The sequence below is a fragment of the Triturus cristatus genome, chromosome 11 (assembly GCF_964204655.1).
Source record: "Triturus cristatus chromosome 11, aTriCri1.1, whole genome shotgun sequence".
NCBI classification, from domain to species: Eukaryota; Metazoa; Chordata; class Amphibia; order Caudata; family Salamandridae; genus Triturus; species Triturus cristatus.
In genome coordinates, this window is record NC_140594.1 from 932457996 (window position 1) to 932480736 (window position 22741).

At 44.6% G+C, this 22741-nt stretch overlaps 1 protein-coding gene across 4 annotated transcripts in view; it reads right to left on the bottom strand.

Moving 5' to 3' along the window:
• YEATS2 (YEATS domain containing 2) overlaps nucleotides 1–22741 on the bottom strand; it is a 1415500-nt gene that overhangs the window by 334234 nt on the left and 1058525 nt on the right. For all 4 annotated transcript variants that reach the window (XM_085634927.1, XM_085634925.1, XM_085634929.1 and 1 more), the window contains one exon: nucleotides 195–309. In XM_085634927.1, the coding sequence (XP_085491053.1) occupies nucleotides 195–309 (115 nt within the window). The remainder of the gene's footprint in view (nucleotides 1–194; nucleotides 310–22741) is intronic.

Genomic DNA, 22741 nt, shown 5'->3' on the forward strand with positions numbered 1-22741 from the left:
TTCCAGTTTTTGATGGCATTGATCCTACTTTTAGAAGATCAGCTCTTACTTTTCGAATGCAAAGATACTAACAATCTAAAACTGTGCTTAAATGTGTGATTGCTATACTTAATAACTGTCTTACCTATATTAGAGAAAGTAAGAAAGCGGTCATTTGGAAAGGAAATATGAAGCATTTTAGGTGCAACTCTTACTTGATGCAGTAATTCTTTAAATCAGTGATTTCTTCTGTTTTTACGATGGTACTGTTCAGAGTACCAAAATTCGTGTTACTATTGCTTGGAACCGTCATCTCTGGTTCAGTTTTCACTAAAATGACAGAAAAACAAAGATTAATGAACGAAAAAATATATATAACTAACATCTAACAGTAAAAAGAGAATTGGCAATTACTGTCAGGAACTGCTTAATTTCTTTAGGGAACTTAACTTTCTACATCTCTTACATTTGCTCATCAGGCCCATGGTCCTCCCTGTACTCAATGTGATTAGATTGTCGAGAAAACCATGTGGATGGTTGCACAAAAAGGAAGCTCCTAGAGTCTCCACTGTAGAATGCACCCTACCATCTTATGTCACAAGTTCTTTGTATTAATCTTAACAAGCAGTTTTCACATTACAGAGGCACAGGCCTAATGCTGGTATGCACAATCTACTTCTAATGGTTTCCACATGATTGTTAGCCTTGAAAGCAAGCAGTGTTGTTACAGTCTTTTTGCAAAATGCTAGTCTGAAAAGATTGTGATTTTTTTTTTTGTTATTGAGTCAAGGTTAGGAAAGGGATCATTTAAAGAATCTTACAAGAGGATGAAGTGGCAGCAACTGTGTCAGACAGGTATCTTTAAGGCTTCCTATATAATACCCATCTACGTACAGCTAGCTTGCAGAAGAATATTCTATCAGTAGCGTAATGAAGGCAGGTGGTGTGAAAATTTACCAAAAAGGGCTTGCACCCAAAATGTTTCTGCTCCCTTTGGGATAAGAAACTCTTTTATGAAGCAGTCACGAGAGAAATTCTGACTACTTTGCTTTTATAGGAAGTAAGAACATTGTTAGAAAAGCTGTATTTGTACCATTTTGCTGCAGAACAGGAGATTTGGTTGAGTTTTAAATGTCAGAGAAAGGGAATTCCAGAGACTGGTATTAATAGGGCCTACACTTAATACAATTTCATCTTCATGACAAGTTTGATGTAATTATGTTCAGTGGTGTTTGCTGTAACTGGAAGAAAAAATCCTATGGGAATAAAAATTGGAAATGCTGCTCCTAAAACCCCATAAATAACTATACCATGACCTAGATCGATCTATACAAAATCTGATTCGAAGAATTAGAGAAGAACACACAACATGAATGCAAAAATGTGTCAGATGGCAGCAAAGTTATTACAAAAAGAGGTCTTTGTGGGCCAACTCCATCTGAGCTAACACAAGAGCAGTTTATATTTAATTATTTTTGAACTGACATTTATGTAACATCTCGCATGTACTATCCTGTTCAGAAATCATGCTTATTTTTTCTACTAGGTCTTGGTTTTCGAAATGCTCTGCTCTAATTTAACTCTACAGTTTTTCATATTGCTTGTGTATCCTTATTATGACATGTAAAGTGTTCTAATGCCTTGTGTAATTGCAGTACTATAGCAGAATGTGACATAAAACAAAAATATTTGGGTTTTGATGTAAACCCTTTCAGCAGTTCGATACCAGAGTGAAAAAAAGCTGTTGCCAGGCTTCGAAACCTGCATTTTGCACCATTCAATTACAAACTGTCTGCGGAACTGTGTAGGATTTCGAGTTTATGGCTCAGAGCTAGTTTAGAAGCAGCCAAATGAACAAGTTACTTACCGTCAGTAACGCTTTTTCTGGTGGATACAGTACCTGCCTGTGAATTCCTCACTTTTTGAATTATCCCAATGCGCAGCATTCCACAGAAACTTTTCAGCTCTCCCACGTCGATGATGACAACACAATCTAATGGCTCAGCACACTACTCCGCATGATGTCATCGGAGCCATAAGAAGACCTCGTCAGCATGCAGATGTCAGTTCCACCCATTTTTTCTATGCTTTCAAGGCGAAACGGGTTAACTAACAACCTTCCCACAAGTATACATAGTATACAGAACACAACCAAATATGTAAATACTAAGTCATAGATATTTCCCAAATCCAAGTAACCTCATGATCTAAGCAAAAAATCACATAAAACATTAATTAATTTTCGGTGTAAGCAGACAGGCAACGGGAGGCGGGTGGGTCAGTGAGGAATCCACAGGCAGATACTGTATCCACCAGAAAAAGTATTACAGAAGGTAAGTAACTTGTTCTTCTGATGGATACATCTGCCTGTGGATTTCTCAACTTTTGAATTGAATCGCCAAGCTGTTCCTCTCCCGGAGGAGGATGTCCACCTGCCTATGCCAAAAAATCCTGCAACACAAAGGGAGCAAAATGGCCGTCACTCCTCACTCCCGAATCCAAGCAATAGTGCTTTGCAAACGTGTGGAGGAAGGCCCAAATTGCCGCGTTGCAGATGTCAACCACAGGCACACCGCTAGCCAAAGCCGAAGAAGACGACTCAGCTCTGGTAGAATGAGTACAAATACCTTCAGGAGGTTCCTTCTTGGCCAAGGCATAGCAGATCTTGATGCACAGGATTATCCACCTGGACAATGTTTTTTTTGTGGACAGCTTTGCCCTTCATCTTGCCTACATATCCTATGAAGAGTTGAACATTCAAACTGAAGTATTTGGTTCTATTCAAGTAGAATCTAACTGCCTTTTTGGGGTCCAAACAATGAAGTCACTCCTTCTCCTTAGAAGGATGAAGGAGAAATAGAAAGTAGGCAAAGTAATGGACTGCCTCAAGCGAAATGGAGTGACCACCTTAGGCAGGAAAACAGCTCTGGTCTTAAGAACCATCGTATCTGCATGTAAAAAGATGTAAATTGAGGCTTGGAACTAAGAGCCTGCAATTCACTCACCCTCCTAGCTGAAGTGATTGCCACTAAAAATATAGTCTTAAATGCAAGAAACCTTGAAGGGCAACTATGCAAAGGTTTAAAGGGCGTACCTATCAAAAACATAAGACATAGATTCAAATCCCAGGCATAATAAAGGGAGTGGGAAGAAACCTATTATTGAGACCCTCAATGAATCTCATAACAATAAGAGATTTAAACAGAAAGGGTTGGTCTGGCAAACAATGAAATGCCGACAAGGCAGAAAAGTAACCTTTAACAGTTGCCACAGCACAGACCTGTTGCACCAGGGAAAGAGAAAAAGTCAGAACTTCAGATAAATTAGCTTTTAAGAGATCAATCAATTTCTCTCCACACTATTTCACAAATTCTGCCCACCAACCAGCATAGAAAGATTTGGTGGAGTGTTTTCTGGATGATAAAATAACATCCACCACATCCCGTAGGAGAGAAAAATAACTCTGGTTGCCCCGTTCGATCTCCAAGCATGAAGGTTCAGGCTCTGGAGGTGCAGAACCTGCCCCAGCGATGGCAGGAGGAGGTCCGCCCTGAGAGGGAGACTGAGCGGAGGGTACAATGAGAGGTAAAGAGGATCTGATTACCACACCCTACGTGCTTAATATGACTTGGGACTGGTACTAGCGATTCTTTCTCAGACCTCGAGGAATCAAGGGTATGGGGGGAAACGTGAAGCAGTGAGCCTCAATCCAACTGAAACGTGCCCCCCAATGCTCCCTGCATCGGATACTGCAGAACGACGGGCAGTGCGCGTTCTCGTGAGTGGAAAATGGGCCTACCCCAGGAATACCCCACATCCTGAAAATGTGAAGGACCACCTCTGGATGGATACGCCACTTGTGATGGGCCAAAAATTACCGACTGAGACCATCCTCACGCACATTCAACACTCCGGCCAGATGATTTGCGATTACGCAAATCTGATGGTCCTAAACCCAGGACCAGAGTCGTAGAGCCTCTCTGCAAACAAGATCCAACCCTACCCCTCCCTGTTTGTTGATGTACCACATTGCAGTAGTGTTATGTTATTTATATTTGAAATAGCACACAACTCACCCGGGGGCATCTCAGCGCTGTTGCGGAAGCAGAGATCAAGAGAAAGAGGAAGATCAGAACAGGTGGGATTTGAGGATTTTCCTAAATTTGCAGAAGTTTGGACATGCGCGAACATACAGTAGAAGCTTGTTCCAGCAGTGGGGGGCAAGATAGGAGAACGCTTTTCCTCCACTGCGGGTCAAGCGAATGCGAGGAACACACAATAGGGCTTTATCTAGGGATCTTAGGCAACGTCCAGGAATATAAGTTTTGATTCTCTGTTGCAGGTATAGCGGGCCTTTCCCTTTTAGGGCATTATAGGTAAGGCAGCAGATCCTAAAACACGATCTTTTCTTCACCGGTAGCCAGTGCAGTTCCCTCAGCAACGGCACCGAGGACGTGCCTGACGGACGGTTAAGAACAAGTCTGGCTGCAGTGCTTTGAACTGTCTGGAGTTTTGCAACAAGGGTCTCATTTACATCTGCTAGGAGAGCGTTGCTGTAGTCCAAGCTGCTCATTACTAAGACTTAGACTAGGGTCTTGCGGGCAGAAGCTGGAAGATAGACTTGAACTGTTAAGACTTGAACCATCTCACTGCGAAGGGAAGGGAAGAAGGAAGGATTTGAGAGCCAAACATATAGCCAGCAATTCCAAAAGATTGATGTGAAACAACCTTTCCTCTGGAGGCCAAAGACCTTTGACCTCCAGATCCCCCAGATGAGCTCTCCACCCTAGAGTGGAGACATCCGTTATCACTGTAGCCACTGGAGAAGGAGGGTGAAACAGCTTCCCCTGAGACAGGTTGCCTGAAATACTCCCCCTTTGCAGATCCGCAGCAGTGTCTCTGGAGATTCTGACCAATTCATTGAGATCTCTGCAGTGTTGAAACCACTGCCTGTGGAGGCACCACTAGAGGGACCTCATATGCCAGCGTGCATGGTTGACCAACAGAATGCAGGAAGCAAATGGACCAAGCAGGCGCAAGACCTTCAGGACTGGAACAGACGCTCCATTCTGAAACAGTGGAAGGAAGAAGTGGTGACCCGACAGAGGCACCAATGGCGGTACCTGTAATGGGAATGCTGTTATCTCCAGAGATGAAGGAGCTGCTATTTTGGGACAGCAGCAGTGGCTTGAGATAAAATAGCTGGTGCTTATGAGTTATCAAGGGGGCTCCGAAAGTGCCACAAGCACCTAACCTTCCTCTTGAAGCTGTGAGTAACAACGGCAACCTGAACAGTGTGGCGCAGAGAATGAGAGAGCTGCACCCTCAAGGAAGACATGGGAGAGAGATGTGCAGACCACTGGTGCTGAGCAGAGCTGTGCTGATCAGGCAAAAATTCATGACACAAGATTGAGCTTTGTAACAATACTGCGGTAAGCCTGCATCAGCTAATTGGCAGTGACGTCAGGGAACTGCCACGGGCGAATGCCCACACTGGCAAAGATCATCACCCACTGACTGTTGCTTAGGCTTTGTAAATATGGTGCTGCAGCTTTCACACACAGTACTTAACCAGCAGCTTGCAAAGATAAACTAGAAGATATTTTCCAGGAGTACTGTACCCAGTTTGGTAACAACGGCGGAGGAAGAGATTGTATGATGTGTTTACTATGGCCCCATGCTGCAAAGCCTCCCCGTGGTAGGAACCAACACTCCGGTATGCAATAAGACAAATTATTGGTAACAGAGTCAAGATTTCAGTCCCATGCATGGTATATCTTCCCCTCTTGTGAACAGTGCCAAGTGCTAGTAAATATTAACTGTTGGAGACACCCTTGACCATAATGGAAGGACTTCTCAATGAACTGTGCAACCCTTGCTGAAGGGTTAAATAGGGCTGATCAAACACTGTGCACTGATCAGAGACGGCGTGAGCATTCTAGAGGTGAGACAGCAAAGCTTTCTAGTAACCATCTTACAAGAGGCCCACCTCTTTCTACCTCTGCTGACCCAGATGTCTTCCACAAGGGGAAAAGGAGGAAGCCACTGTTTAAGACATGCTATTGAAAAGGAGAGGATGATAAGACAAACTAGATAAACAGCCAGGAACTGAGCAACAGACTCCAGATGATCACACAACCCAGTGCAACCAATGATCACTCAAGATTTTCTTTGCTTATTTCTGGAGGAAATTCAGACAAGTGGTGAGCTCTATCACTTCAGAACTGAAATCTTGGATTGAGGTTCTCCAAAAAGACAAAAAACGTATTGGGAACAGGCTTGATGCTCTTGAAAAAATAGTGGATGAGCAATTAATTACAAGAGCAGCATCACATCGAAAAGAGGAATCCTGATGATAGAAGAACAACTGATTTGCTCTCTACCAAACATGACTTAGAAAATTGCTCAAGGTGTAACAAGATACACATAAGGGGACTACCACAGGGAAGGATTTTGTGGAATACATACTCGCCAATCTTCATTCTATCACAGGCGACCCAAATGCTACTTCCATTCGTCTAGGTCGCACACTCAACGTAGACGGGGAGACTTTGGGTGAGACAACTTGTTGGACACTCTTATGAGAGCGCATTTCTACAATGAAAAGAAGAAATCATGACCCTGGCACGGAAATAGGGCATGATATGCTTTCAGGGTCACAAGATCTAGCTGTTCCAAAACCTAGCAGTATCTATCCTAAGTAGGTGAAGTGTATGCAAACTCACTACCGACTATTTAAAGAACCACAACATACAGTACCAGTGAAGCCACCCCCTTCCGAAATCTCTTTTAGTGGGAGGGTTGTAGAACAACAGCTGAAGACCTAGCAGAGAGGAGGGAATTTCTAGGTTGGGATTAGGATGGGGGAAAAGTGGAGTTAATATACTCACTTCTTCACAAAGCCAAAATTCGACTGGAAACAGGTGCAGTTGTTACAGCATCTGAGGCTCCCTTTGTTGGACAGAGGTTAAACAGTTGAGTATGCAGAGTCTCATGCTAGTGCTGCTCAAGACTGATTGCTGAGCACACTGCAGAAAACAGTTAACTCATGTCACCCTAATCTGCAGAGACATTTGCCATGGTTAAGGGGAAGGAGTTGAGTGAGGGGAAAATTCAGCCATATAGCACAATGTTGGGTAATGCTTTCCAGGGGAATGGGTATTATTGTATTGAGTTTGTTTAAGCATCTGATGAATGTTAAGTTGGTTTGTTTTATGAGAGAGGGCTCCGGGAGGGAAGGTTTATTGTGGGAGAACACGCATTCCAATATCAACTGGGTGAAGCAATCTGGTACAGGGAGAGGTACCGGGCTATCCACTAGTGGGTGCTCTCGCCCCAGTCTCAATGTTGAACATTGTTAGCTTCAATATTAAGAGCCTCAAAGCATCCACCAAGCATCTGGGAGTGCTCACATTTTTGAAAGACTGAAAAGGTGACACATGTCTCATTCAAAAAACACATTTGGTACAACAAGACCTTTTCCTCAAGTGACTCGACAAAGGCAGGGGGAGCTATCCTTTCTACTGGACAGCATCAGGGGACAGTCAAGTGTGTAAAAGCTGATAAATCTGCACACACACCACTTAGAATTAAGCAAAGATACTATGTCTCAGTGAATAAAGTGGGCGGCTCTTGTCTAACAAGCTGAAAGATAAAACAAAAAGGAAGTTGACAAATTAAGGAAAAGGGCAATTTTGCAGAGAAAAAGACAAAGGAAAATTTTCAAGGAATGTTAGCAAATTTGTGTGGGCTGAGGGGACCTACAAGTGCAGTCAAAACTGATTTCTATCCCAGCCTGGCCCAGATCATTGCAGTACCGGAGAAGAAGGTTGCAGTTTGAAGGACCCCATCACCACGCAGGAGGTAATGAGTGGCATCCATAAGCTTAAGGTGGGAAAATCATTGAGGCCAGATGCATTTCCAACTGTTTTTTTAAAGATGTTTTGCACATCGTTAACCCTTATACTTACTAGGCTTATTTACTTGGCTGTAAACTCCTTTTGAGACATGAGGTTAATGATGGAGTCCATGCTGGATGCAGTGATCACTAAGATTAGTACGCCTGGCAGGAACCCTGTCAAAGTGTTTCTTTTAGGATTATCTCCCTCTTGAATATTAACATGAACCGTTTAACCGGGATATCGGTGGCCAGACTAGGTCCTCTTCTACCAGACTTATGCCCTTATTATGAGTGGCCTCTTTTTTTTCATCATCATCAAACTTTATTCGGGTTGTTTGTACAAAACCATCAAGGTACACAAAAGATAAAAACATTGTCAATTTACAAATTAAAAATATAAAAACAAGTATTTTGCGGACATCGAGGCCGCTCAGAGAGACCTACTATGGGTTAGAACGCCGCGCATATCGCTTCAAAAACTCACACTGGGGTGGTACGATGGGGGTATAGCGCTTCCAGATATCCGGAAATACTATTGGGCGGCACATCTCGCAGCCATAAACTAGGGAACATATAGTGGCGGAGACGACCCCGGCTATAGTATGGACAGATGGCTCCTCCCGGGGGGAAACTTTGAAGCGGCGTTCTATTCTAAACCTAATAAATATCCACTCACGGGCCCTACCAAACACTCGGTCCAGCTCTGGCATAGTGTGAACCGTAACCTGGGATGGGCTAACAAACTTACCTTGGCCACCCCACTTTGGGTCTCCGAAAAACTGGGGGCGCTGGGGCATACAAAAGGGTTCCGTGAATGAGATCTGATAGGGATCTCCCGCATAAAGGATCTGTGGGGGCCCACGGGAGTGGTGACTTTTGCCTCGCTACAGCAGACCTACGACTTAGCGCAAACTGAGTACTATAGATATGTGCAGGTCAGGCATTCACTCCTGTCCAACATCCCACCCGGCACAATGCTTCCTGAGTTCTCTCCCCTTGAAGACAGGCTGCTCGACGGTCATTTGCCCGAAAAAGCTATCTCCCTCACATATAAAAAACTCATCAACCACACTCCAGAACCCTTGTTGGCACTTAGGAGGAAGTGGGAGGCCGACGGTCTGGAGATTGAAGATGACAAGTGGAGGGAGGCCTTATCATCCCCCAAAGAAGTAGCGATATCAGCTAAGCTGCGACTGATACAACTAAAAATACTCCACAGAGTCTACATCTCGGGTACACGACTAGTGTTGATGGGTAGGAGCGCAGATGGGCAATGTAGGAGGCAGTGTGGGGAGGTGGGGACATATCTTCACATCATTTGGGAGTGCCCGGCAATACAGGCATACTGACAGCGGGTGCATGCATGTATACCTATGGTATGGAAGGTTGACCTGCGGCCCGAGGTTAAGAGATGCCTCTTGAACATCTGGGAGCCCACGGACCTATCAGCAATGGGCAAACTATGGGCTACGCTCGGACAGGTGATCGCAAAGCGTAATATAGCACGCATGTGGGGAGCGGGCACACCGCCGACGCTCAGTGAATGGAAAAGAGATATGGACTGGTGTATGCTGCAGGAGAAAACAGTCTATGTGGCCCGGGGGTGTCCTCGGAAATGGGTGGCAGTTTGGTCAAACTGGAATGAATATCGTGGGCGCTTGTGTGAACCCCCTGCAATTCCCTCACTTGACGAACCCTTAACGCAGTGAAGACCCTTGTAACATCAGTAAACAATATGCTATAGTATCTTAAGTGCAATGTGTGTATACAGGGCTGCAATTGCTGCAATATACGTAAATGTGATTATGTATCGCAATGACCAACAAGTTGTGAATAAAAAAGAATGTTTAAAAAAATATATGTATATAAAAAGAGGTACATTTTACGGTAGCTTATTAAAAAGAACACTAAAAAGATGGCAAGCCGAACATACATCAGAATACATTAAGAAACAGCTAAGGGGCATGCTTCCTGAAGAAATGTGGGGAACGTTCCTAAAGTGCACAATGCATAGGTACATATTTTGCAGAACAATTCATAATACGGCGCAATCTATGATAAACATTTCTGGCGGATTATCCAGAAGGCAAATAAAAAGTGACTGACAGAAAAAACTATCGGTTCAGATACATCCGATTTTAAAATTCTGTACACAATCAGATACTGCCTAGCTCGTAGATTGAGGCAGATTGGTTTTATCCACCTCCTGCTTACAAAATGTGTTCTTCAGTTTCTCTGACAGTAGTAGAGGAAGGACATAAATCCAATACTAGGCCAGACGCCTCCTTACTAGGAAATTTTAGGAGCAGTTTGCCGTATCTGAATCTCATATATAGACTTCTTACAAGAGGGGGAGAGATTCGATCCAGAAAGGGTTCAAATTGTGGGCGTGACTTTACAGCTAAAAATGTAGATGTTAACTTACCAGTGGTCAAATTATTAGTATAGTTGACGGCCACCACCTCCTAATATATGGCTTTTAATCTCAGTAAATCGTCTCATGTAGCCCTATCCTGATGTTCCCACAGGTCCTTCATACTCAATGACTTGCACCAGTCTGCAATGTGTTTAAACCATGGTAAACTTTTTGCACCATTGATCATCATAACCTCCCAAAGAGAATTTCGATAATCGATAATTTGGGGGGTTATCCATAGGCGCAGCCAGTAGCTTAAAGGTTTCAGAGCAGCCAGATCCCCAATTCTCTTCAGCCCCACGTCACAAAAGAGGGGAATGAGAGGAGTTATAACCAGTAACGAGATGAGGGATCTAACAAAGATGTTTTCACAAGTCGTCAGCTTATTGGCATTGGTGTGGTCCCAGATCTCGGCTCCATACAGGGCTCCGCTTTGGGCTTTTGCACGATAGATTTCCAGTGCTGGTGATAGAGGTTGAGTTAAAAATTGTATATTAAATCTTAATATAGATTTGGACCTTTGGCATAGGATTAGGTAACTCTTGTTTAGCTGGAAATCCCAACTGAGTGACTCACTCAAACCTATGCCTAGATAATCAAAAAATGTTACCCGCTCAAGGGGCTCGTGTGTAATCTTGATCTCTCGAAGACAACCCAGCACTTTCCCAAACACCATATATTTTGTCATGGGGATGTTGAGTTCCAATCTCCGATCTTTACAAAACTCTAAAAAACTATCCAATAATATTTGCAAACCCATTGGAGTCTTTGATATTAATAAGGAGTCGTCTGCAAAGAGCAGGATAGGGACTTTTTCCCCGTTCAGGCAGGGTGCATCATTCTCGCCAACCATTAAGCGACTTGCAAAATCATTGATGAACAGGGAAAACAGCATGGGGGCTAAAAGGCACCCTTGTCGAACCCCACGCTGTATCGGTATCTTCTCTGTTAGATCGCCATTTTTCCCCCATGTAACTTGGGCATAACTATCCATGTGGAGTCGTGCTATCACTGTAACCAGATCCAAAGGGGCAAGCCCGCCTGGTATGTTGACAATATCATGTGGTCATCCATACAACATTGTAATTTATCTAGGACTTGCCTGGAAAAAATATTTTGTAAATTGTCTATCAGGCTGATGGGTCTGTAATTGGAGGGGATAGAAGTATCACCCTTTTTGTAGATGGTAATTATCTCGGCTCCCCTCCAGGTATCTGGAATGTCCCCACCAGCCAATATACTATTAGACAAACGATTCATGTACAGGGCCCATATCGTTGGTTCTGATTTGTATAAATGACCCGGGATCAAATCGGGGCCAGGGGCTTTTCCCGCCTTAAGTCTGCTGATTGCTGACAGAGTGTCTTCTAGGCTGAAGACCAAAGATGGGTTATTAGCATTCGCCGCAAGGGTAGTGATAGATGGGGTGCATTTGGCCCTAACGGTGTTTAAACTGCCCTGAACCTCTATCCCGGAATATAGTTTTGGTCCACACAGATCTCCGGTTGGACGTTATAGCTAAGAGTGAAAACATTCTCCTTACTCCCCTTTGAGAAAATATGCCAAAAAAGGCGACTATCCCTACACTGGGCAGCCAGGACCAAATCTTGCCAGTTTTTGTCGGCGGCGTCTCGCTTGGCTTTATATTTAACGCCACTTTGTAACTGTTGCGAGCCCGAATTACTTCAGTTCTAGAGTGCTCTCTAATTGCTAATCGTAGAGCATTCTTGGCTATCTTACAGTCATTTTTAAACCACTGGTTTACCCCAGTGCTAAGGGGCCGTCTGCCAGGGCTACTTTTAGTAAAAAACAGTTTGTAAAGCCTCAAAGAATTTAAGATGCACCGATACAAAGTGAGTTGGTACCGGGGGTTGTGTACTTTCCACACTGCTACACAGATTAGTCAAAAATGATGTGAAGAGATTGTGTATATTCTAGTATACAAGCTCTGGTCAACTTGGACTTTGGGCCACGCAACTCTTCTACGGTTATTAGTTACACGCGGCTCCTCGTTTTTTGAGATTTGACTGTCCAAATCAGTACCCCTAATTTTTAATAATAAAGAATTGCGGTCACTGTCGTCCCTTTGTTCGATGCTCATATCGTCAACCAGTGACCTCACTCTTACATCAACGAATATGTAATTGATGATACTAGAGTAGGCACCCCTTTTAAAAGTGGCCTTCCTCCCTAAATCAGATGCAGTTTTCCCATTACAGGCTCTCAGGCTCCTACCAGTGATTAGAGAAGCAATCTGCAGGGAGACATTTGATAGGCGTAAGCCTTGTTCGCCAGCAGCCAGATTAGGGATACCCCATAACTCGTCCTCTTCCTCGAGCAGAGTGCTCAATAAGGTAGATGGTTCAAAAGCAGCATTAAAATCCCCCGCAACAATGACTTTAGAGTTAGATTGATATATTCCAACCAGATCGTCCAACAGTGAGAGTACAGAGGAGTCGCTATTATATGGTTCAGACCTAGCATAAACGTTGAACAGGGTCAAAATTAAGCTGGCCGGAAAAACAAGCTGTATCCCATAATATCTTGAGTCAATTGGTATGTGCTTATATTTGCAAGATAAAGAGTTTTTTACAAGTATTATTAGTTGCCCACCACTAGCCCTACCCGTCGTCTTGGGTAGGATAGCTTCCACACTATAAGTGGTGTAAACATTTATATGTACCCTATCTACGGCCCAGGTCTCTTGAAAGACACAGATGTCATTTATCTCTATATAGGAAAACCAATCTGGGTCTTGGAGTTTAGAGTGGATACCTGCCAGGTTCCACGATATTATTGTTAGGGTGTTGTTTACCTCGTTATTGATTATGGGTGTACACCCATGGGTGGCCTCTTATTTCCCATTGGTCTGATAACAGCAGTTACTGGCCCCATCATAAGTATGAGATCTGCAATGTTTCTGCAGATCTGTTCATTTTCACATGGAGATTTTGGCTGCTGAGAGCAAACAAAATCCCTGCATTACAATCCAGTGGCAAATGATGAATTACGAGTGAAATCAAATGAGGAATTATTGATTTCACATTTCTGAAGTGACTCTCAGGGTCCAACTTGTTTTCCCCAGTCGCAGAGTTGATGAAACCCCTAGTATTGGTAACTTGGATGGAGAAAACCAGGCCATTATGTGGTCAACCTGTATTCAGAGCCTTAGTTCTGCCTGGCCTGTCGAGCTTTGTTGTGGGTAGACAGGGTGCTAATAACACTAAAAAGAAATGCTTACTGGGGTGGAGAATTTTCAGCACACAAATAAAACGCCTCGCTTTTCACTCTAGATGTGGAGAAAGCTCTTGGTAGGGTTAACTGGACATTTCTACATAGATCACTGAAATCATTCAGGTTTGGTCTAAGATTCAAGACATGGATCCTGGCTAGCTATCAAAACCACAGGGTCCACCTTAAGATAAATGGACTGGGAACCAAATAGGTGAATATTGAGAGAGGAAGCTGGCGGGGTGCCCATTATCACACTTATTGTTACCTCTCTGCATGGAAGCCCTGGCCAATTATGTTCCCCAGAATAATGACATCAAAGGAGTACTAATAGGTAAAGGTGAATTTAAGATCACTATGTTTAACTATGATTTAATGATTAGGTTAATGAGCCAGTGAACTCATTCACAGCACTCATGGAATAGCCCTCAAGGTTAAGCACAATATTATGCATCAGAGTTAATTAACTTTCAGAAGAATGAAATACTAACTTTGAATATCCAGAAATACAGATTGGCACCACAAGGAAGCAATTTCCATTTCTGTGGGATACCACAGCTGTTGCATACCAGTGGTGTAAAAATAGCTCCATCCACCTCCCAAAGGGTGACGCTAACTTTCTTCATCGCCTGCAAGTTTTGAAAGAGGTCCTCCAGAGATGGCATGGGGAATCCAATCACAGCTGGATAGGATAGCAGCTGTGAAAAGGATAGAATTACCAAAGATTCTTTACTTGTGACAAACATTCCTGATCCACTAAAACCTACAATTATGAAACAGTTTCAGGCTGCTATAGACAATTTTATTTGAAGTGCTAATAAGCGGAGTGTCTCCAACAAGCGGCCGTACTTGCCCATTTTCATGGGAAAGATTTTCAGGCGTTGTAGCTGAAGTACTTAGTGGAATGGAGAAAACGGAAACTGAAAAGTAGTGGCGCTTTGTGGATCACCTCATAGCTGGTTGCTCTATGGGGCAGGTCCCTTGATTGACAAACAGAAGGTAGGAAAGAGTACAGTCCCTGGTCATGCAGGCCACAATAAACAATTTGAAGACAGTTATAGCAAAGAAGGAATTTACCACCTTTTCCTGAAACTTTATACCTCTTAGGTAGGCCTTTACACCAGGACTCGACAGGTGTGACTTTCAGAGCTTGAAGGAATGCAGGTCTATCATGCTGGGTTCCCCCTCACAAAGTGGGCAAATCAAATAGTTAGTTATAAAGAAAAAAGATTATGATCTACCTGAAGAGGAGAGACTCATTTAGCTCAAGCTACGCCTAAGGCATTACTTCTGTTGAATGCAATTAGAGCCAAAAGAAACCTTTTGGTGTTTGAGAATTAGTTGCTACGGTATGATGGTGACAGTGTCTCATTTCTAACACATATAGAATACTCTCAACTCTGGGGATCAATACATGGCAGAGGAAGTGACAGAAAGTTGCAAAATCCTAATATTTTTTTTCCAGTTTCCAGACTCTTGCAGAGAAAGATGGTGATTGAAGAAGTCTTCCTCTGATCGAACCTCTTCCTCTATAAGAGCAAAAGTGTTGCTGAAGATGAAGCAGATTATGCTGTCTTAATTAAACTGTGATTGTAGTCTGGAAGCTTTCTATCGTTGATAAAACCCCTTGGCAGACATGAGCAGTAATAGAGCTCTTGCAGTTACTTCTTTTTTGAACTTCAAGAAAGTGGTACAATTTCTTCCCCAAAATAACTTTGTTGATCAAAGGATTTGCCTAACAACTGGGCTAACATCCTCTAAAAATGCTGTTGTGACCATATTCATGCATAATTTCGATCAAGTGCTCTGGAAAACTGGGAACTGCAGGGACCACAATTTACCAAAAGGTTATGTGTATATGTTTGTAATAAACAAGTAGATGCGCCAAGGACTAAACTCACAAAAGCAAACTTCTTGAGAACTAAGGTGTCTTAACATTTTGATTTTAGAGCAATCAATCAATTAATTTCATCTTTAGTCGGATGCAAAAGTATCCATAAAAGCCCATACAAGCACGATAAGAACACATGAAATATGCAATAAAAAATTGAAATAATGTAAAACAGTTCATAAAATGCTTGGTTAAAATATCATTACATATCAAACGTGTGTGGGGCAGAACTACACGAATATATATTCAAATTTAGTCAGTATTCATCGAAAAGTGAGCTTGGACAGCAGTTCTCAGGAAAACACCTGTATGCACAATTGACTCGTCATCATTACGTTGGAGCAACATATTAAATACTGCCCTGAAATCAGTGATATTACGCCTCTTAATTAAAGGGAGCAAGATACGCTTTGAGTAGAAAGAGTAAAAACCACAAAAATATTATAAGTGCAATGTGGACTGACCTGCACTCCCAGTGCATGGGCAGGGGAGAGAATCAAGATTTGCTTGCAAACCCGAGTGGAAGCATAACAAATATTTGATAGTACCACCCCTAAAGCAGAACAATACTGTTGTATTTACCCTTTTCCTCCTCCCCTTTGGTACCTCCCGTCCACCCCCCTCCTTTGACTCACCTTTGGAATCTCCGGGAGCTCACCTTGGAATGTTGGCATTAGCCTGTCCAGAGAGCGGATGGCCTGTAATAAAGTGACTGTTCATCTTGCTTCCCGGTGTCACTTGAGTTTATAATACTGGCCACGATCCTGTGAGGGGGGCAGGACAGGTCATTTCCCCTTTACGCTTGCTCTCGAGATATTGTGAGGACTGATCAGCTGTGCGTTCTCCTTCGGCGGACTGGTAACGGTGAAGTGTTGAAGTTGGGTACACTTGAACTCTTCAGCTTATCGTGCCTCCTACCGGGTGCGCTTCTGTAAGAAGTTTGGTGCGCACCACTTGGACGTTTTGTGTTCAGCCACCCCCCGTAATTCCGCTGTTTGCTGCGCACCTGCTCGTCACTCCAACGTTGGCTCTGGCGAACCTTCCCACCAGCTGATTTTACCTTCTCCTGCGAAGCCTTCCCTCAGCAGCTCATTACTCGCGGATGGTTCCGCATTAGCTGACGGCTTCCTGGCTTTCCGGATGAAGACACGGCTCCTGACGCCACCTCACGCCCACCAGCGGGCGGAGTTTCATCGTAGCCGTCCTTCGCTGGGTCTCTGTGCACCTCAGACTGTTCAACATTTGGGGGCTTCCAGGTATCCTCACAAAGACGTGATTGTGGACGCCGTCTCACGCCCACCAGCGGGCGGAGTTCATGGCAGTGATCCTTCGCTGGATGTCGGTGCCTCTTCTGACCAAGTAACATTTTCAGTTCTTTTGCTGATGCACGTATAACTGGCAGCCTGCATTCATCCCTGGGTGTTGGTTTTGGCGCAAGCTAATTCATTACTGCCTCCAGCTGGGGGTAGAGTTTCCTCGCAGTAGATTGCGCTGTGTATCCTTAAAAGCAGCTTTATTCAACCTTTATTCATACCAGGAACTCACACTTGAGGTAACCACTGTTGTTGCGCTTTGAACATAGCGCTATGATACGTACTTTGTTTTCCTTGAACTGGTGGTGATTTTTTCAATGTTTTATTATTTCATACGCAAGAGTTTTGCCTGCATTTGAACTCATTTTTCAAGATTTATACATTTTCTTCAAACCAGCCTGCCCTGGACCTTCTAGCATGTACTCCACATACCTGTGGTTCTTATTTCATTTTTTCTCATATAACACTCTCCTCTCGTTCCTACTAGTATGGGTACTCCAGGAATATGTCAACCTCCTTCATTTTTAAATGAATGTGGAGATCCTGACATTCATTGGAAGGAATGGACTAAACTTTTTGAGTTATTTAATTGCTATGGGTGGGAAAGGTTTTCTGCCTTACGGAAGCAGCATATTGTCTTACACAATATTGGAGTTCATGGTCGCAAAGTGTACGAGACTCTCCCTGAACCAAAATTGGACGAGGAAGATGATCTAGATGCGTATGAAATAACTCTGTTAAAGCTAGGAAACCACTTTGGGGGTAAGATAAACGTGGTTTTAGAACGTCACAAATTTTTCAGCCGGTCTCAGGGGAAAAATGAATCTGTGAAAAACTACATTGCGGATTTGAGAGGACTAACTCAAAGGTGTGATTTTGGGGATCTTAATGACTCTTTAATAAGGGACCAGTTAGTAAGATGCACAAGCAACAGTAAGATCCAAGAGAAATTGTTGTAAAAAAAACCCTCGCTGGAAGAAGCTATATCTATAGCTCAGTCTATTGAACACACTGCCAAGTGTATGAAGGAAATAAAAATTTCTGAGGAAGTGGTTGCAGCAGTTCAGGTTGAAGTTCCCACCAAAAGTATTTCGAAAGTCAGAAGTAAAGGAGAGTCATCCAATAAGTTTTCAAGAGAACATTCTGACCTCAAATGCTACAGATGTGGGAGTAATAATCACTTAGCCCAGTGTTTCCCAAACTGGGGTCCGAGGACCCCCAGGGGTCCGTGGCTCATTCCCAGGGGGTCCCCAGGCAGCAGTTTTAAAAGCACTGCAAAGTTCCTTGTAAAATTAGCAGTTTTTCGAGCAACTATAAACGTGTCAAGAAAATGCCAGTGATTAATTTACCTGCTGGAGAGAGATGACTGTTTTTTCCATTGGCAGCCTTGACTTATCTTATGCGACACAGAGGGTTAAATATGCCTACTGCAAAGAATGTGTAAAATGCATTTTAAAAAACAGTATTTTATGTGCATTGGTCAGTGGGTTACTGATTTTGTCACAGAGATTCTTTTGTCACTGTGCAATTCATAAGGGACTATCGTAATCTAGCAGTGTCCTATAAACTGTCATCAAAGAGCTGCTTGCAAACTGCATGGTAAAAGTTAGCAACATATGTTTATTCCCAGTCTATCATTATCCTGATGCTGCTATGTTCCCACTTCCTGCACATGAACAATTTTGTAATGCCGTTTTGTCACTTCTATGTGTGCTGCCTAATGCAGCACACATGGAAGTTACAAAACGTAATTTTTATTAAAGATTGTTTATGTGCAGGAAGGGCCACCTTCCTGAACATAAACAATCAAGGTGTTTTGCTTTTTCCGTTGGAAAAAGCAAAAACGAGGAGAAATAAGGCATTTCTCCTCATTATGCAAAGTTAAGACCAGGTTTTTCATGGTCTTAATTTTGGTGCTGTCTCCTATTTAAGCTGACCTTGTAAATAGAGGGCAGCGTCAAAATCAATGGTTGTTGGAGTGAAACGCCCACTGCCCACCTTTTTCACGCTAAGCATTGCACGAAAGGGGGCCTTATTTACAAGGCAGCGTTAAGCCACAATAAGTGGCTTAACGCTGCCTTGTAAATAAGGATAAGCCCCTATTGCCACAGGAACATCGCAAAAAGTGATGTTCCCATGGCAATAGAAACTTGTAAATATGCCCCTAAAATCCTTAGTAATTTGAGTATTTGTTTTGTGTGCACACGTGTTTATTTTTTTCAAATTACTGTTTTAATGTTTGAAATTTAAATCCTACAAATTACTTGGGGGTCCCCGGCTTCCAGTGGTGACTCAAAGGGGGTCCTCAGGAGTCAAAAGTTTGGGAACCACTGACTTAGCCAATAATCCTTTATGCACAGCACGCAACGCACACTTTAAGAAGTGCAACAGAAGAGGTCATTTAGCAAGAGTGTGCAGGGACAGCGACAGTAGTCAAGTCAAAGCCATCAACGAATCTAGTGATGATCAGCTCAGATTTGTGTTCCAAGTAAAGAGCTCTTGCGGCAGCATTACCACGGAGTACCCTAAATGCAACATCCTAATCAATAACAAATTATTTGAAATGTTCGCAGACTCCTGCTCTCCATTTACCTTGCTAAATATGGAGGATTACAGGAAAATCAAGGGTGATCCGGGTATGAATTATTAAACCTGATATTACACCTCATGGGTATACCAAAGATCCTATCCCGTTGGTAGGGATGATGGAAACACAAATTATCTTCAAAGGAAGATCCACTGTAGGCAAGGTCTACCTCGTCAGCTCGGGTTCAAACCTTCTAGAGTGGAGACACCAAAGAGAACTTGGTATCATTCTTGACTCCAATAGCAGGGAATAGGTCAACTTGGTTAAGGAAGTTGCTGGGGAGAGACCCCTTTGTGATGAATTTCCATACTTTTTCTCAAATGATCTGGGGTTGTTGAAACATTATCAGCATAAAATAAAAATTAGGCAAGGGGCCAAACCCGTCGTACATAAAACACGCCAAGTACCTTTACGTTTAAGACAGCCATTGAAAGATGAACTTGACAAACTCTGCCACTTAGGCGTCATTCAACCTATTGATGCCTCGGAGTGGTTAGCTCCCATCGTCATAGCTTCTAAAGCTAATGGGCAAGGCATTCGCCTTTGCATTGATTTACGCAGCCTTAATGAAAATATTTGGATTGAACGTTTTCCCCTCCCTAATATCAACGAAATGCTAAGTACTATGGGTAAGGCCAAGTTCTTTTCTGTCATTGATCTTTCCATGGCCTACTACCAAGTAGATCTCCACCCCGAATCTAGGCCTCTAACAGCATTCTCCTCCCCTTTCGGTACATACATGTTCAGAAGGATGCCTTTCGGCCTTGCCTCGGCGGCCGCTGTCTTCCAAGAAATGATGCAAAGGGTCCTGGATGGCATTCCGAACAGTATGTGTTTCCAAGATGATGTTTTGGTCTATGGAGCCAATGAAGAGGAACATGACTCCATATTTAGGAAGGTATGTGCCAGGTTGTCGGACGCAGGGTTAACTGTAAAGCAGGATAAATGTAAGATCAGCGTAAGGGCTGCAGATTTTAATCTTTTACTTTGTGCAGTTTTTAGCGCGTTTAGCGCGTTTTCGCGCGTTAGGCACTTGTTTTTGTTTTATTTGCTGTGCACTGGCTGGGCTCTCCCCCCCCTCACACCTGCATTTAATTTGAGGAATACTCACCACCGTTTTGGTGGGCCCGGGTTCTGTGGGTGGTCCGGGGATCGTCTTGTCATCGGCGACCAGCGCCATCTTGGATTGGGTCCAGGCTTTTTTGGGCGGGCGCCATCTTGGAGCGTCCAGGCGCTCCTCCCTCCACTTCGGCGCCTATTTAAGGCACTTTTAATCGGCGGTCAGCCTTGAAAGGTCCCGTTTTACCGCGCTGCGGTTTGTAAGGGCTGCAGATTTTAATCTTTTACTTTGTGCAGTTTTTAGCGCGTTTAGCGCGTTTTCGCGCGTTTGGCACTTGTTTTTGTTTTATTTGCTGTGCACTGGCTGGGCTCTCCCCCCCCCTCACACCTGCATTTAATTTGAGGAATACTCACCACCGTTTTGGTGGGCCCGGGTTCTGTGGGTGGTCCGGGGATCGTCTTGTCATCGGCGACCAGCGCCATCTTGGATTGGGTCCAGGCTTTTTTGGGCGGGCGCCATCTTGGAGCGTCCAGGCGCTCCTCCCTCCACTTCGGCGCCTATTTAAAGTCGCTCTTACCCGCGCAGCGGGAACGCGCAGCTAGGACGCCGTCGCTTGCCGGAGTCTTGCCAGAGTCCTGCCCGTCTGCGCCCGTCAGCGTCCCGGAGGCGTCTTGGCGGCGGGCGGGGCTCTGTTCACCGAGAATGAGTAATCTGGGCCCTCATTTGGTGCAGTACTCTTCTAGGGAGCTGCGCTCCTTGAATCATAGGGAAAGCTGCTGTTGTACTGTCTTTCCGGGCCGCTATAGGGGTAAGTCGCGATGTCCGGGTTGTGGCTGGCATCCGACACGGGTTCTGTCATCAGCCCCGCCTATTGACATAGCTGGTGCAGAGTATGCCTGCATGCTGTTAAACACCAGATCAGCTCGCAGCCATGCGCAACACATCTTTGAGCTCCTCGAGACAGAGAAGCCACTCTGCCTAATGCTGACGGATACTTGGTGGGGTGAAGCTTCTAATCCCGATGTGGCTATGGCCATTCCGCCGGATTTTGACATCTTCAGGAAGGACAGAGCAAAGGGCAGGGGTGGCGGGGTCGCATTGGTGGTAAAGAAGGGCACGTCCTGCACTATCTTGCCCACTGAGGACATCCACGGCTCGGAATCGTTGGCTTTTTCAATTGTGCTAGCGCCGCATCAATCAGTAAAGGGACTGTTAGTCTACCGCCCCCCTGGTCCGCTTGGGACGTTTTTTGCTGACCTTGATTCGGTGCTGGTGGGTCTAGCACTGAGAGCAGAACACTGCTTAGTGGCGGGGGACTTTAACATCCGGATGGATGATCCGTCGGACCCCGCCGCTATTAAGCTTTTGGAGGCTATGACTCCGCTGGGTCTCACCCCGCATTTGCAGGGCCCGACCCATGACAAGGGGCACACTCTAGATCAGGTCTTCTCGACCTCTCCTTTAGTGGTGAAAGAGATTCTCCCGGTCTTGTGGTCGGATCACTGGCTGGCCAAATTTGTAATCAGCGGCAACGTCAGGGCGCCTAACCCTGTCTCACAGCAGCGGGGACGAGCCTCTAGAGTATTTAGCAGGGTGACCCCTGAGATGCTGGCTCAGGCTGCTGCGACGCACCCTTGCCCTCTGTCTGGCGAGCTAGAGAGAGACCTGGAGTCCCTGCAAGAATGGCTGACGGAGAGGCTGAATGACCTGGCCCCAGTCCCGCCCCCCCGCCCGACATCTAAGCGGGTCTCGGCCCCTTGGTTTACCCCTGCTCTGTGGGCTACGCGGCAGCAGTGCAAGGTAGCCGAAAGGGCCTGGCGGGCACATTATGACAGCAAGGACAGGTCTGCCTACAAGGCTGTGGTTAAAGCTTACCACCGAGACATCCGCCTCGAAAAGAAAGCCTATCTTGCGGGGAGAATCGAAGCAGCTTCGAACTCCAGTAAGGAGATCTTTACCATCGTTCGAGAATTCATCTCCCCTCGGACTACTGCTTCGGAAGAGGGGCCCGTAGAATCTTGGGCGGCGGATCTTGCGTGTTTTTTTACAGGCAAGATCAAACTCATCCAGGACTCCTTTCTATCGAGTGAACCGGTTACATTGCCGATGCCCGAGGCGGGCTCGCCTCCCCCAGTTGCGCAGGGCGCCTTATTGGCTGAGTTTCCATCTCTGCCAGCCTCAGCTTCTCTAGCGCTTATGGGCAATTTAAAATCTGGGTCTCCGCTTGACCCCTGCCCTGCTAAGCTCCTGGGTAAACTGGCGGAGGTGGTTAATCCGCTGGCGCACCCTCTTCTCAACCTCTCGTTGAGTCTGGGAGAGGTGCCGCCAGTATGGAAGCAGGCAATGGTCATCCCGTTGCTTAAA